The sequence below is a fragment of the Mesocricetus auratus genome, unplaced genomic scaffold (assembly GCF_017639785.1).
Source record: "Mesocricetus auratus isolate SY011 unplaced genomic scaffold, BCM_Maur_2.0 Super-Scaffold_100001, whole genome shotgun sequence".
Taxonomy (NCBI): domain Eukaryota; kingdom Metazoa; phylum Chordata; class Mammalia; order Rodentia; family Cricetidae; genus Mesocricetus; species Mesocricetus auratus.
The window spans coordinates 12122413-12139419 of record NW_024429187.1 but is presented as its reverse complement, the minus strand read 5'-3'; the positions used below and the strand labels follow the sequence as shown (position 1 = coordinate 12139419).

Sequence of the window (17007 nt, the reverse complement as noted above, 5' to 3'; positions counted from 1 at the left end):
AGCAACAGCAGGGCAGACGCCTGCACTCCTGCTAGTCCAGGCTCACCCAAGCCGAGGGGGCCTGAATGTCACTTCTCATCCCACGCCCACACCCGGGAGCATTTTATTTTACCTCTCTGGGTAGCGCCAACTGTTTGAGTGGCAGGCATTGCCATTGCCTTTGCTGGGAAATACTCCTCCATCTTCCCTTCCTCTTTGGTAGAGTTGTAACACCCATTTTTTAAAATCTTAGTTTTGAAGTAATAACCAATTCCTGTTAGTGAGTTGAGTCACTGCCCCTAACCTCAAGGTTGTTACTGATTAACTTCAAAATCTTCTTAACCTCTTTTTAATCTTTTCAGAATTGTCTTTTAAATTTTGTAACCAGGCAGCTGTGTGTCTGTGTGAATGAGCATGTGAGTATGGGTACCACAAACACAACACTGGAGCTGCAGTTGCAAGGAATTGTGGACCCACCCAACTGGGTGCTGGGGACCGAACTCAGGTCCTCTGCAAGTACGTGCCCTTCACCACTGAGCCATGCCTATGTGAGGTTCCATCTTAAACTTGTACTTCTATCTGTTTTGAAGTGGAGACGTTATGAAAATGAGGCCTTTCTATCTCATGAGACAGAGTGACACATTCCTTCTCCAACACCGTGTAGCCAGGGGTCCTGACTTGCTATTTGTACGGCACCACAGCACCGTAGGAGAGCACAAGTGTGCCGTGGAGCTTGGCAGCAGGGGCCATCACGCTCTCTGGTTCCCTTTTCCCGCTGGCTGAACCTGGGTGTCGGTTCTGCACTGATCAACCTATGTCACTGTAGCCTATGCCAAGGTGATGATTAATGCCAAATTGGCATCTTTGGAAAAAGTGATTAGTCAACATTCACACCTACTGTGTGTTACAGACAGTCCTGAGTGTTGGGGGTGGGGTTGGTTTTGCACAATAAAACATAAAAAAAACCTGCTGGCAATTTAGGTAAAATTATTAATTGTGTACTTTTTATGTGTGAATCCTATCTATCAAAAGTAGGTACAGAACCAGGGTTGCTTAGCATGTCCTGTCAACAGAGGTGAATGCTCATGCTTCATGAAGAAATATCCTAGACCTTGGTTGTCTTTCCCAAGTTCCTGCCCTTCTCTTAGGTTTTTGTAATCATCCAGGATCAGCTCACATGCAGGCAAGTGGTTGGCCTGAAACTTCCCTTGGTAGTTCCCAAAGGAAGGCACCATATAACGTCCTTTCACATTCTTCACTTCTCTTGCCATCTGAAGTCCCCAAAGAATGCTCTTTGCTACTTACAGTAACCATCCCTGGGCTAGAGAGGTTGCTCAGTGGTTACCAGCACTTGCTGCTCTCAGAGAGGACCGGTGCTGCCTTCCAGCACACGTCAGGTGACAAGCTGGGCCTCAAGCTCCAGTAGATCTACCCCTCTCCTGGCCTCTGAAAGGCACCTGTATATCTGTGTGCACACTCAAAGGCATGTGCACGCACTCACACATATACACTCCACACACACACATGCTTGCAAACACACACACTCACATACACTCACACCCTCAAACACATACACTCACACACACACTCTCACACGCACATACTCGTACATTCACACAACACACACAGAGTCTATGATAAATAAAAAGACAGATGTAAGGCAGAAGGATGCTAGGGCTGGGAATAGAGCAGAGGGGACTGTAAGGAGCCAACTCTAGCCTCATGCTGTACCCTCTACAGAGATGCAGGGAGAGGGCCCCAAGACCCAGATAATTGAAGTCTTGTCCTGGAAACCCAGATGATTGAAGCGCTGTCCTGGAGATCCAGATAATTGAAGCCCTATCCCGGAGATCCAGATAACTGAAGCCCTGTCCTGGAGATCTGTTCCCTTGGGATGTACAAACCTTATGCCTGTTGACTTTTCTTCACATATGAAAATCATGGTTGTCCCAAGTAGAAGGTCTCAGTTCTACATCGCTGTAATTGGCCAGCGAAAACAATTAGAGGTGTGAAGACGAGGACAAATGTTTGCCGGGTGATATGTACCGAAACACACGATGAAAGAAAGTCGTTTTTACTGAAACACATTTTAATTGAAGACTTCTAAAAGATTTTTCACTTCTCTACTTTTCTTGGAAGTGGTTCAACATACCCAAGAACTGTGTGTGTCAGGTTTCTTGGAAACTCTGGGACACAGTGTTATTTATAATTGTCATCTCCGGTTAATTATAGACTGATTGTATATTCAAATAATGTTATCTTCTGCCACAGATCTCTGCTACAGATGATGCTGTAGCATAAACCTCAATGTTAAGGGTGGAAAAGGAGGCAACTCAGGTGGGAAGAAACAGAAGTATTTGAAGCTGTGCTTCCTTAACCAAGACAGGGCAGACTCTTGACCACACAGGCAAGGACAGCAGACTCTTGGTCTGGACCTGGCAGTATCCGCCATAGATCACAGAGCTTGAATTATGCTGTGCTGATCCCATGAGGCAGTGTGGCTACAACAGAAAGCTGAGCACACACCTGCAGGGAGAAGCTAGTCAGAAAGCCCCTGATCCCCCCTCTCTCTCTTCCAAATGTGGTTCTCCTGGGAAGGGTGAACCCCATGCTGTTGTGTCTGTTTGGAAACATGTTTCTCAACAAACAAGAGAAAAATCTAACTACAGGACCATAAGCAAATAGTATTTGATCACTATCAAATGAGAGTGTTCAGAGGCAAGGTCTAGTCACCATTTATCAGCCCCATGATTTGTAGGTCAAAATCTCTGTGACTCTTGATTTCCCCCTTGGGTCACAAACTGACTGGTACACCTACAACTAAACCATCCATCATCAGATGGTTCAGGGGGCAGGGCCATTTTCTCCCTGGTAAGCTCCATTCACATGGGCCTCCCTCTGCTCGCTACCTTCCACAAATGTCTCCCTGGCTAGGAGTGAGTCACATGAATTCAAGGAAATCCCTTTAAGTTGCTCACAAATCCTTTTTTGTAATGGAATTAGAGAATATCTCTCTCTGAGATCAAGGGACACTTTGAGGTGGTCTTAGTAGACTAAAAACGGAAGTGTCAAGTAGGTATTGGAAAGGAAAAGGCAATCGTCAACCGGGCTACACCCCACAAATGGCACCGGAGTTCTCAAATGCTGTGTCCATTAGCCCAAGCTGTTCTTCATAATCATGGCTCCTCCCTGCCTATTGCTCTCTCAACACTACACATCCAGGGCCTTATACCTCTCCTGTGGCTCACGAGGAGTTAAGTAATGTCAAAGCATGTGCACAGGGAAACACTCTTGATGATAGGTTAGAATCTGACTCTTGTGTTAACACACATGCTTTCCATACATGCTAAGAAGAACTTCCGTCCTGCTCTTCCTATGGAAAGTAAGGAACTTTACTGTAAATTTATTTACCAGGCATGGTCTACAGTCCACGCTGGAAATTCATCTATAATTGCAATGGCTGCTGGGAGAGTGCCTTTGAAGCTAAAGAAAATCCCTTGGCAACTTTCTATTGACAGGTGAATATGGTGGTCAGCGGTGCACTTGCTTTAAATCACAATGCACTGGACAGCTGCAGGAGTCAGAGTCATAAGACGCCCTACCCAGGACTGCACAGGGTAATTTGCAAACAGATTAATTTTTTATCACGGTGGCACTCAGAGTCTCCCCCTCTCAGGAGCTGCATAAACCCTCTTCTGTCCCTTTAACAGAGTAACAAACCTGAAATGACAGTGACCAATGTTGACTTAATGCAGATGTTTAATAGTGAAAAAAATTGGGTAGTTTGAGAGTGTTAGTTACGAATGGTGGTGAGTGCATCGGATGGCACCCCAGTGATAATTTTGCATTCACCATTCTTCACTGACGCTTTGCCAGCAGTCTGATGGATGGGATGGGCGGTGTTAGCACTTCAGAAATGGACACAGGGACTCTAGCAGAGTTACCTGACACGCACTCCTTCACAGAGATAAAGGGAAAGCCTGGGAGGACTCTTGAGCTAGGAGCTGTCCTTTGAAATAGTGAGCAGGCAGGAACACACGCTTGTCTCCATTCAGGAGGAGATGCTTTCAATTAATGGTCTCTAGATGGCCATTGTAAATATTGCTGTGAGCTAAAATGAATCATAGAGAGGCCAAATTAGGGCTGCATTTGTCAACTGTTTGAGAACAACTTTGCAAAGGAGGTAGGCATTCCAGGTAAGCCCTTCAGATGAGGAAGGAAGGGAGAGCCTTCCGAGCCTGCATCCATAAATCATATTTTATTAGCTGCGCGCATGTGTGTGTGTGTGTGTGAAAGAGAGAGAGGAGAGGAGACAGAGAGAGACAGAGAGAGATGAGAGAGAGACAGAGGAGAGAAAGAGAGACAGAGACAGAGAGACAGAGAGAGACAAGAGAGAGAGAGAGAGAGAGAGAGAGAGAGAAGAGAGAAGAGAAACACGCACACACAGAGAATGACCCTGACCTTTTCAATCCTGTGTTTAGAATTTGCCTAGGAACCAATTAAAATAACAGAAGTAACACAAGTGATTAATAATTTTCTTGTATGAAAGTGCATCGATATTACCTTCATCTTTACATTTGTTCGTAATGACTTAGTGACTTTAATTAAAAGACACATAAAGACTGAAGGTGAATATATGCTTTCTTTTTTTTCTGACGCAGTCTCTGTCCCTTTGCAAATGTATGTGGCATGGGTAGGGACCTCCTGCCTCCTGTGTGCATGGCACCTTCTAAACCCCAGGTTTCCTTTGCTTTTGTCTACATTGACAAAACCTTGATTCTCAGCATCTTAGCCGCAGAACCCTTCTTATGGGACAGGAGTGGGGAGGAAACCGTGAATACTATCAGCACAGAACAGCCAGTTCTCAAAAAAACCCAGGACAAAAAATAGAGGGTGGGGGTGTGAATGGGTATTATGTCATCACCCATCCATCATCCTATATGACAGCCTTTAATAACTGCTATCGACATTCTTGACAGGCGGGTGCCAGGTAGAGGGGCTCTCAGCGTCAGGAAATGAGTGCGGGCCAGCTACAGCTTTTTTGTTCCAGACGGTTTTCTTCTGCATCTTTTCATTTCTTTCTCCCTCTCTCTCCTCTCTGGGGGTATTTAATTGAAATACATGCCGAGTTTACAGGCTGCAAAGATCAGAGCTGTTTCCTCCAGCAGTGGTAACTATGCATTAAACATTTTGATTTGTTTGAGTTTGAAGTTTGGTCCCTTTTTGCCATTTGCTTCATGGAGTTTGTGTATATTTACAGCCTCTGCATTTAATGGCCACATGCCTTATTTTCACAGATGGCCAGTGGAAGACTTTTTCTTTCTCTTAGTATAGCCTGCACTCAGTTTTGATACATTTGTCACTGTGCCACTACACGCAGCTAGCAAGTGCCCACGCTTGGTGGGGAGCAATTATGGTGTGAGTTTTTAAGGAGCTTTTTAAAGGTTTTTTTTTTTCAGTAAACTTTTTATGGTTTAATTTCGAAGCCTAGAAAAGCTGTGCATGTTTTCAAACAGAGAGTCTTGTGTTCTTTACATCATTCTGGTTAGAGAGGTTAGGGCAAAATGGCCCAATAACATAAGAGTCCCAGGGTGTGTCTCACCAGGTTTTCAGGGGGGACTTCCCCCTGTCATTCTAGTGACTGAAAGTGTCTCTTCATTTTAGGGGATGAGCAGACACTAATAACAGCATTCCTGGCAACCTGGTATGGGGAATGTCTATGTATCTTAAGGGACCATGAAGTAATGCACAAATAAAAAGAATGTATAATAAAATATAAACAGTGTCTATTCCAAGGTGATGGAGGTGTAGATCTGCCTGTGTAGACTCCCCTAGTTCTGTGTGAGTGAAGACTGGCTTTAGCCGGTGCCTCCAGAGGGTTATCCTTCACAACCTAGTCTTTCCAGAGTTGTCTCCTCTTTCCCCATCCATCCCCTCATCCTCCTCACAACCACACTCTTTCTTAAGCCAGTTCCATATGAAGACACATAAAGCAAGCGCCCCCTGTAGGTAGCAGATGCATCTGCTGTTGTGGTCTTTTAGAGATGATCTTACCAATCCGAATTAGAGCTACCAGGAAAACACTGAAACTCAGCATTCATTGCAAAAGATAGCATAAGAGCTTCACGGACACACCTCTTCCCTCTCTCGCAAATGAGAAATGCTTGCTTATGTCCAGGAGTCATGGGAACAGTAATGGCTAATGGCTATTGATTTACATTTTGTGCCCTCACATTTACAGTGTTTCCAAACATATTCTTTTAAAGAAAAGAAAAAAGAAAAGAAAGGAAAAAAAGGCATTTGAGGAGACCAGGGGAACTCAGGTGGTGGGTCAGCATTTGGGCCTCTGTCCTTTGGCATCGAGTTTAATCTTTATCCCAATGAACCAACCACAAAGGACTTTGGGAAAGTGCACAGTGCATGCATGTTCAGCTCATGCCCCGTGTAGGACATGTGTAACCTCTCAGTGTTGTTTCTTAAAGCTTAAACCACAAAAATCTCACGCAGCATCTCCACAGTTAGTAGACTCCTCCAACCCGTTTTTGTTTCTCCTAGCTCCTCTCTCTTGTTAGGGCTTCCTTTCTCCCTACCACCAGCCTCTCTTCTAGCAAACAAGAACCATAAAACCAGTAAGAATGTACCCAATCTTATTTACATTGCGTCCCCAGCAGTTCAGATAAAATATGGAGTAAAGTTTTTGCTGTTCATTTAAAATGGGATTTTAAGTGTATATTCCAATCTTTCTTTTCCTGTCTCTTCACCTAAAACTACTATGTATAATTGAAAAGTGAACTATAACCATAGTGTGCCTGTTTTTATCAGATCTAGTATTTTCTGGATCAGCCCCATGACTCTGTAAAACAGTCTAATTCAATTTATCCAACTGAAGTAAGTGCTGGCTACTCAGGCCACATTTGTAAGAATGCTGACAGTTTCATAGCTTTCATTCCATGCAAAGGAAAAATTAAAGAGAAAAATCCTGTGTTTCTGTACTCCAGTGAAAGGGCTACCCATTGTTTATAGAACAATTATCATTGCACGGCATTCTAGTTCTCGATGTGCATTTCTGTACACTGAATACTCACCTACCAGATGTCCTACATAGATTATGAATCCTATTATTTTTCTTTGTTGCATACCTATATGTCTTCCATTAGCTCTTCTGGTTAGATGTGGGGAGCAACGCATATGTACCTGCAGTGGTCTTAAAGAGCAGTAAATGTCTTCTTAGACGTTAGTTGTATTCTGACTGGCTGTGTACCCAGACACTTGAAGTCCTGGGCCTCAGTTTTTCCTCTGATGGCCTCCTCTCTTCCTCATTCACACACCACAGGCTCCAAGATAGTAAGTGAGCAGTGTGGTGGTTTTGAGTGGCAGTGTTCCTCTGTAGATTTTCTGTGAATCATTTACTCTTGACACAATCTTGAGCGTGACTTTTCTGTAAGTGGCACGCTCAGCCTACTCTCTGGCAATGACACACTAAAGTTACCATGTTGCTTCCCTCTCTCTGGCAGCGGGCTTTTGTGTCAAAGAACAAATTAGTCTTTTTTTAGATATGGACATCTAACTGTGTGTTTCATGAACCGCCTACATCCATAAGTGCCCTCGTAGGACAGATTTGAATAACCATTATTTGTTTTGCTTGTAACCTATTCCTTGAATTTAAGACAATGACTATGAAACTTAGAAATAATGTTTTTACCCAATATTTCCATCTGTATGAAGTACCTACCTATAGGGTTGAAGTGTTTTACTGAGTGGCTTTTGAAAATTATGAACAGTATAAGAAAATGTATAAATGTTTATATTTGTTCAATGTGCTGTGTCATATGGAGTTCAGTCAGGTCAGTGATTAAAAAGCATGGGCTTTCAGGATCCAAAGACAAAGACCTCAGCCCAGCTGGCCACCAGACCATGGATGCCTCCTTGGCATCTCTGATGGGAAAGTAGTCACACAGCCAACACTTTGATGCCTTGGGGAGATGAAACATCTCATTGCATTCAGTGGACACAACTCCATCTGTTGGGTAACACTCATTCCATGGTTCTGTGTCTTTCAGCTGATAATTGACCATCTCTGGCCAGTGTTCTGTTGGCCATGTTAGGCAAAATTTCTATGCCTCACTGAGAGCATGCCTTGGTTCTCCTAAAACATGAGGCCTTTAAGGCATTTAAGGCAACCATTGTTGTCTCTGTTGCCTCTATTAAACTTCTTCAGAACATTTACACATTTTTAAGCATGCATGCAGGATATTGATAGAGTAATCCTAGCCTGTGCTAAATTCAAGCAATTACCATCATTAATCTTAGCCTCCCCTATTCCAGGTCTTGTGGGAATACACAATGAAGGCACCATCAAATGTATCTTACTGTATACACTCTAGCTTCATGTGGTTACCACATTGTCTACACCTGCTCTTAACTCAAATCCACAGCAATCGATTCTGAAACATGCATCAAATGAGTAGGTTTTGTCCCTAACATTCTTTCTTCATGAAAATCAGAATTGGTTCTTTCATATAAGCTTTTGAATATTCACCATAAACATTTTAATTATTAATAGGGATTTATCAGTTGTCTCCACCAAACATTTTGCCATTTTATAATTTTTATTGTCAAGCTGTACTTAGAGGCTAACATAGAAACCACAAGTTTTACTGATTTTTCCATTGACCTACAGCCTCATGTAAGGAAGCATGTCTTCCCATGAGTTTAAGGTATGATTACACATCAAGAAACATGTCATAAAGCTGACTACCAGATTTCAAACCAGGATATCATAGGGGCAACAAAAATCAAACCTGAATTTCAAATTGAATTTGGAAGATAGAAGGACAGAGTTAACTGAGGCTGTCTGTCACTCTAACTGGACCACAGGACACAGACATGTAGTTCTGGTCTCTTGATTGGCAGGTTCATATGTCTCTGTGGTTTTTCTCATTCCTCAATATTCTCATAGTCCAGGACATCCAAAGTTACTGTAAGTAATCTGTCAAAGATAGAAGTCAAAGAAATCTTTCACAAATGTTACCATACCTGTTGAAGTTGGAAGGAGTTTTGTTTCTTAGTGTATGCTATGTGTATGTGTGTGTTTATATGTAATTTATACATAATTTACAAGAAAGCCTTGTGTCTCATTTGTGCTGTTAGTTTATGTGGGTGGGTGGGTGGTTATTTTGTAGAGCATAGAGCTATCAATAAGCTAGAGTGAAGCTGAGAGGCTGAGGGGGTAGACATCCACGTAGCTTCTTCATCTTCTATTTAAGCAGATGAAAATATCCCCAGCTGGTAAATCATGACGACATTATGAATAATCTTCTAATGTCTCTGGTGGGATGTGAAGTTCACATAATTGGATTAGAGGGTTAAAAATCTTTTTTTCTTTGCTTTTCTTTTCTTTTTCTCTCTACTTCCTTATTCTCCGTGTCATTAGTGTAGTAGGAGACCATAAAAAAGGAACAAGAAAACGGCAGCCAGAGGGGTTTAGCTGCACCAAGTCAACATTTGACAGTCACACTCTGTTTTGTCATTACATGCATGCGCCTTTTACGAGTTTTATAGCTCTGTGAGCTTTATTTCAGAGACGTCCATTATGACAGCTGATCCGCAGCCTATCTTTCTCCTTGGGTCTGTGTGCCTGGTGGGAAGCAAAGTCACTGCCCTCACGAATCCCAATTTCAGAGAGGGACAGGGGACCTGTCTTTCCATGCACTGTTTAACTTAAGAGCAGAGAACTCAAGAAAAGGCTCTACCTTCTCTCAGAAACAGTCTGTGTACTCTTTTGCTCTGAATGCACCATGAAATAGCAACAAAGATGGCCGCTCTCTCCTTTGTGTTCACCGTGAATTTTCAGTTGATCTGTGTAACTTGATGTAATAGTAATGGAAGAAAACGTCTGATTTTTAGGTAGGCACAGATGTGTAATTAATCTCATTCCTAAGTATGAAAAGGAAAAAAAACATAAACATTAAATACTTTGCTATGTATATAGCAAGGATGGAGGGAAGTCAATGGTTTTTAAATACCTCAAATCATATTTTCATCATGTGTGTTTCCTGTCTTTACCATAAGGAACTGAGGCCCATAAGCATTCCTGTGATCCCTATATGTTTGGCATTGTCTTTTTTTCTCCCTAGTGTTTAGTTTTCCCCATGAAGTTTTCTTTTTATTGTCAAAAATATTAATTTCTTAAATGTTTGGAAGCCAATGAGAATCTGTCTAACATTTAAATCAAATTTTAAAATTAGTGTTCAGGGACTCAGTTGTCTTAAATGCTTTATTTAAAGATATTCTCATCTTCAATCTGTCCCCTTTGCCTATTAATCACTGTTGTCTTTTGCAGTCCAATAGAAAGTGTAGGTATGTTTTGGCTTTCCTATTGGGTCCCAACATTGGTGTCATAAGCAAGTAATTCAATGCTCTTTCCCATTGTGGTAGTCAGTGGATAAGCTGCAGAGTGAATGGCCAGCTGCTGTTACACAAGTGAACATGAAGACTGTAAGAAGAGCATCGTAATTACTCTCATTGACCCCCTGGAGCCTCCTGGTCTAGATGGAGCCTTCTGGTCTACCTGCAGCCACTTGATCTACCTGCAGCCACCTGGTCTAGATGGCTTGCTTTTTTTTTTTTTTTTTTTACTCCTTCGATCCTTTTGGGATACAAAACTACTGTGTAGTGCCATGGTCCTAGAAATTACTATGCTGACTAGGCTTTCCTTGGACTTGCAATACCTTTCCTTTACCTTCCAAGTGCCAGGATCGAAGCTGTGCACATTCCTCTTCTTCAGGCTAGACATAATCGTTTGATATTCCTTTAGGACAACATAAGATCAGAAAAGATTTCACAGAATCTTAACTGATATAACCTAATACTTCCCCCTTGGTCTTAGCAAACCTTTGACTTATACGAGACTGGATTAGCCAAAGAGGACTCTATTTTTAAAAGATATCTGTTGGCTGTCCAATTGTTCATTTTTAATCAGCAGAGGTACATATAGGCCATTTTGTTTGCCTCATACTTATGTATGCACCAAAGTTCTGTTTTGACCACATTGCTAGAATTATTTTCATCTACTCTTTGATGACCTCAGCAGGAGAGAACTGTTGCCAGCATTTTTAAAGGTCCTGGGTCTCTACTGCTGCTCTTTGTAACTGGATGAGGGTAGGGAAATTCCAGATCTGCATCTGATTCATAATAAGAGCTCAGGAAAGCCTAGCTACTACCTGGCATGTGAGGTTTAAAAAACAGCTCATAAAATTGAGGTATGCTGAGGCAAATTCTATAAACATTATCATTGATAATGATTTTATTGATCTGATCACAATGGAAACAAGTTCATGAAGTTGGTAGAAAATGTCCATCAACATTTTCCCTGTTCCCCAAACCTTGGTCTGTGTGATTTCCAATGTCTTCCCATATACCTCTGTGCTACCTGGTCAGTCTGTCTTGTCTTTGCTTGTTCAAGTGACATACAGGGCCTTACTCCCACTCAAACTCACACCAACACCTCTATCTCAGCCTCCCAAGTCCTGAAATTACCAGGCCCGTGCCACCACTCCCTGCTCCCACTTGTTATGTTTATCTCCTTATTTTATTGGAGCTGATTCTATTTAGGCAAGATTTAATTCTGAGGACTGTGAGAGTCACACTATTCTTATTCCCAGCCACATTTGAGAAGAGGACTCTATAAAAGAAATGCAGAAATTATAGGGTATAATCTCAAAAGACTGAGTCTAAGAAATGATATTACCCATGATAGACCCTTTAGAACATTGGTTCTCAGCCTTCCTAATGCTGCAAGCTCTTAATACAGTTCCTAATGCTATTGTTACTCCCAACAATAAGATTGTCTTTGTTGCTACCTCATAACTGTAATTTTCCTACTGTTATGAATCATAATGTAAATATTTGTATTTTATGATGGTCTTAGTTGACCACATGTGAAAGGTTCATTAGACCCCCCCCGGGGGTAGCAACACACAGGTCGAGAACCACTGCTTTAGAGGCTAGATATGGGGCTGTAGGAGAGTGGAAGGAAGACCTCGGGAAGACTGTTTCATACCAACACATGCTTATAACACTTGACTGATTCTTTCTCCTGATATTCCTGAATAAATTAACTCTGATTACTTTATTGGTGAAAGCTAACTTTAAATCCAACTCATCTTTTGTTGGTTCACAATATTATCTGCATTTACTTCTTTCCATTCATAAATGCATATATATATATATATATATATATATATATATATATATATATATATACCTGGGATCCTGAGAAGTGCATATAAAATTTAACTACAGTATGGAATTCCATGTGGCCTACAGGGACATTGCTTTCTGCTTGGGTTGTCCTCTGTCTTCACTGGAAACATGCCACACACCCCAGAATCGGTCCAATCACATTTCCCTTTTCCTTTTCATATGTCTAAGAACCAAAGTACCAAGTGTGACAAAATGTGTACCCTACCACGTTCATCTCTACTTTCTCTTACTGACAGCTTTTTGGCCAGTTTGAGGGGCTCCATTCTAGGGAGGCTAATTTCTTAGTCTCAATATCCCATGTGTATTAGTGGAAGCTAGTTAGGTGTAAGTTGCTATAAAAACTGATCACAACATCCCTGCTCACTTAGTTTTAACATCTCATCAGGACAGTCATTCATAGAGGTGGACTCGGTGAGCTAGAAAACACTTAGAATTTCATTCTTTTTCTAAACCGATTGCCTCCATTTTTCTATTTCTCTTTTGAAAAACTTTTCATCCAAATGGGACATTCTCTAGACAATATGAAGTGCCATTTCCCTGTAGACCAGTAAATCAAAATTTGAAAGGTATTATGTGTACACGCATCTTCCTCCAAAGAAGTACAGTGATGTTTATTTTTTATTTCATTTTACATTCCAACCAAAGTTCTCCCTCCCACACTTCCTCCCTCCCCCTGCCTCCTCCCATCCTGCTTGCCTCCCTCTCGGCCACCCAGTCCACTCATTTTCATGGGCAAGGGCTCCTATGAGGAGTTAACATCTGGCACAATAGGTTGGGGCATCCCAGCATAGAGAATGAGCTCCAACAAGCTAACTCATGTACCAGGTTTGTAGCAGAGATGTTTTCTTGACCAGGGCACTCTCAGATTCTCAGATGTTGTTGATGGAGGTGTGTGTGTGTGCAACTGTATTTTAACAGCTTCATTTGCTATGAAAACAGTCTGTTAAACTAGTGTCCTTGAAGCTCCTGAGTTAAGTTTAGTGGATACTGTAGACTCCCTCGGGGGAAAAAAAGAAATCCAGAGGTTACAAAACTGTGAAAAATACCAGTCACAAACCCAAAACAAACTGGGTCGGAGTCTAGTTACTTCAGCTTTAATACTGTGTGATTCTGTGGGGGTGACTGTAAACTGGCTTCTCTTGTATGCTGGTAGACGACTTAAGTTTTTCCCATCAAGTTAGATACAGACTTTGCTGAATAGAGTACAGCGTTCCAAGGCCACAGACTTGAGAGAAATTTTAATCTAGTTCTTACAATTGTACTATTGTCAAAGGTTTGCCAAGATAAAGCCTGCACTGTATTAAGGATTTCAATGCTCCATTAGTTATTTGTGACTGCATTTGCTGGACTCTTTCCCTTGTAATACAATGGTCTTCAAAAGTTGGTTATGTTCTTTGACACTGTCCCATGGGTAGCAAGCAGCTCCGCAGTGTGTATGATCTACCAGTGACAATCTCTCTCCAGCAGTCTGGCGAATTGGCAAGAGACTTGAGCTATAGCTGCAGACGCCAATGGCTGCCTTTCTTGGAAGCACCACTATCCAGAGAGCATGGCTGGGAAACTGGAGAGGAAGGCAGCCTACCTCTCCTTGCATGCTTTTTCCTGTGCTCAGAGTCAACTCTTACTTTGGAAGCAATTTAATATCATGATGCGGTGAGATTAAGCATTGTGTTTTTCTTGATCATCATTTCAATTTTAACACCATGTCCTCCATGAATGGAAGGCATACAGTGCATGCTTTTAAGAGATGATCTCTTTGAGATCAGATTCATGTCTATTTGTATCTCAAGTAATTTGCCAACTCAATATTTTGGCTGAGCAATCCAAGTCAGATTGTGGTCCAAGTAGCAGGCACTTCCATTGGATATATGAAGCCTTGGTAAGCAATTAGTGATGAATATTTAATTGCCTTCATTACCATTGTGTGAACAGTGTGGATGGCATTTGGGACATGGCCACCAGAGGTGAACTCCTCTGAGCTCTGTTTCTGGTTACCTGACTACAGGAAAGCTTCCTTTGGGACTTATGCCACCTCTACACCTTTACTGAATAAAAATGAAGCCGGCTTCCCAAATACAGAGCAGGTTGCTGATGGGAAATCTCTATGTGCTTTTTGTGACTAAGGAAGGTTGTCTCCAAGGATCCCAGCCTAACTCCTTCAGGCACACAAAACCCAAATGCCAAGACTTTTTATGGGTTTGAAAGAGTCAAAGTTCCTTCCAAAGCCCTGCTGATTATTTTCCTTAATTGCCTTGTTGAACATGCAAAGGTGAATAAACCAATATCCCCTGTCTCCTAGAAGCCAACTTTATTATGTATGGCCCAAGGGGAGAAATGTCTTTGAGTAATTATAGTTTCAAGATTCTCATTTTAAATTTCTTTTTTTTGAAGGAAAAAACAACACTGGAGAGTCTGACTCAGCAACTGGCAGTTAAACAGAATGAAGAAGGAAAATTTAGCCATGGAATGATGGATTTCAATATGAGTGGAGACTCCGATGGTTTGTGATTCTTACTCATTCGTCACGCAGAATGGAGGGGTAGAGATGCATTTAGAACAAAGAGAGTAGACAGGAAGGCCTTGCCTCCCTGGCCATCGCAGTGGGGGGGGGGGTTCACACACACCGGGCAGTCCCTGTGTACCAAGCACTCCTCAGTCATTCTTGCTCTGCGACACCTGTCAGCACCACTGCAGACGGTTGACCCCAGCAGTGTGGAATCATTTCCCCAGGATCAGGGGACTGTAAGTGCCAAAGGCAAGGCTCAGATCTAAGATGACATAGTTCCAAAGCAAGAACTCTCTCCCAGCAGCCCTCCCCCACCTCTCACCTCCTTATTTCCTGCACGCCAAATTTTGTAGAACTGTATATCTCTCAGCTCATTTTGTAGCTTGCAATTTCAGCTAAACAAACAGTACAGAAGACATGGCCTGGGCATTTTCCTTGCATTTGGAGCCTTCCATGACACATGGTCCTCACACCAACAGACGCCCCTCTAACCCAGCATCTAGACCCCCGTCCTCCCAGCACTCTGTCTGGAGAGCTACAACTCCCCTCCTGTACCTCACACTTACATCACTTTAAACATGGCAGCCAGCAGCCAGATACCCAGTTCAGCTGAGACAGCAAAGAGAGCATACGGAGAGATAGTTTCTCTATGCAGGACCCCAGCCAGGTCTTCCCTCCAGGACCAGGTGATGTGTGCGTTAGGGCATTAGTGGCCTGGCCTTGCTGCAGGCTGGAAGGAGACCCAGCAAACCACGGAGAAGCAGAATGCAGAAGAGGAGGAGGTCCACGAGACTCCTACACACACACACACACACACACACACACACACACATCTCTACTCAACGCCCTCGGCAGCTAGGCGAGCGGGACCATTTCACTTACTGCTCCCTTGAAACTGAACATGCGCAGCTGGAGTGCCAGAAACACAAAACCCTGCTGCCATTTCCCTTGTGCATCTTGCTACTGCACCAGGGAGAGTAGATCTGGCTGACACACACACACACACACACACACACACACACACACACACACACAAAGAGCCTGTTCAGAGTCGACGGAGGCCCGCACTGCTGCACTCGTGGCTCCTGTTGCCGTAAGGTGTTAAGAACCAGAAGCATCAGGGTCAGATGTGCCTATGTGATCATTCCCTAGCGGCAAACCCATTGTCAGAAGGATGGTGTTGTGCATGAGCGCCACCGCTTGTCGGTCAAGAGGCAGTTACTGGCGGTAACACCTTCCATCCATTTTAAGTTCCCCTCCCACGGTAAAACACACTCTGGCACCGAGCATTATTACAACAGCAGAGTTTGTGTTGCCCTTGTCTAATTGAGTGGTGTGCCTACATGCAAAGCAGCTTCCAGGCTATGCCGGGCAAGGAGCACGTAATGAATGAGGAACCGTGAACCGTGTGGCCGGCCGAGAGATGCTATCTTGCTGCTGTTGTTTTTAGTCTGCCAGCCCTATAGAGGCAATATTTACTGACGGCTTACCGATTCTGCAGATTAAGGTATACGGATGAATAGGAAGGGCTTTTAAAAGAAAGACATGACTATTTTCTTGGTGGCCCAAGAACCAGGAACTCCCAGATTCTAAGTTTTCTGCTGTTTTTCTTTCCTTTCGACATAACAGCAGAGTGCCATGCTTCCTGACCCCCCTCATTCTCCTCACCCAAACCTAAGCATCTTGGCTTCCAAGCTGTGAGCCACTCTGCCAGAGCTACTGAATGAAATCACATAGGCCAGAGGAGGGAGAGTGTAGCTTCTTGTGTGACTCTCTGGGGTTGAGGGACAGCTTATCATCGTCAATGCTTGATATCTAAACACAACCATCAATTGGTCTTTTGATGACATGTTAGGAGAAAACATTAAGTGAGATATACGGTTTCTTCCTACTTTAAACATGACAGAAAATTTAAGAATCAATAGCAACACACTAATTAATTGGTTCTCTCTCCTGCAACTATAGGCAGAATAGAATATATATGCATATATATTAATATATATACATATATAATTGAAAAGAAAAACAACAACCACATTAAAGGGAGACCTTTATATTGTTCTGACCAAAATTCTATCTAGCACGTTTTTACTAATATGTCCTCGGAGACAAAAGGGAGGTACAAATACTTCAGTTTCTCACAGTCTTGGTGTAGCCTTTCCTAACCCAGCTTGCCATACCCCTGAGTGTCCCCAGGTTTTATCAGGTCCTCTACGTCTATAATATTTCTGCAGTACTGATACACCCAAAGAATCAAA

General features: G+C 42.7%; 1 protein-coding gene across 15 annotated transcripts in view; it reads left to right on the top strand.

Annotated features, from left to right (window-relative positions):
* Positions 1-17007, top strand: part of Sox5 (SRY-box transcription factor 5) — a 936665-nt gene that overhangs the window by 907273 nt on the left and 12385 nt on the right. For all 15 annotated transcript variants that reach the window (XM_040743583.1, XM_040743581.1, XM_040743582.1 and 12 more), the window contains one exon: positions 14635-14743. In XM_040743583.1, the coding sequence (XP_040599517.1) occupies positions 14635-14743 (109 nt within the window). The remainder of the gene's footprint in view (positions 1-14634; positions 14744-17007) is intronic.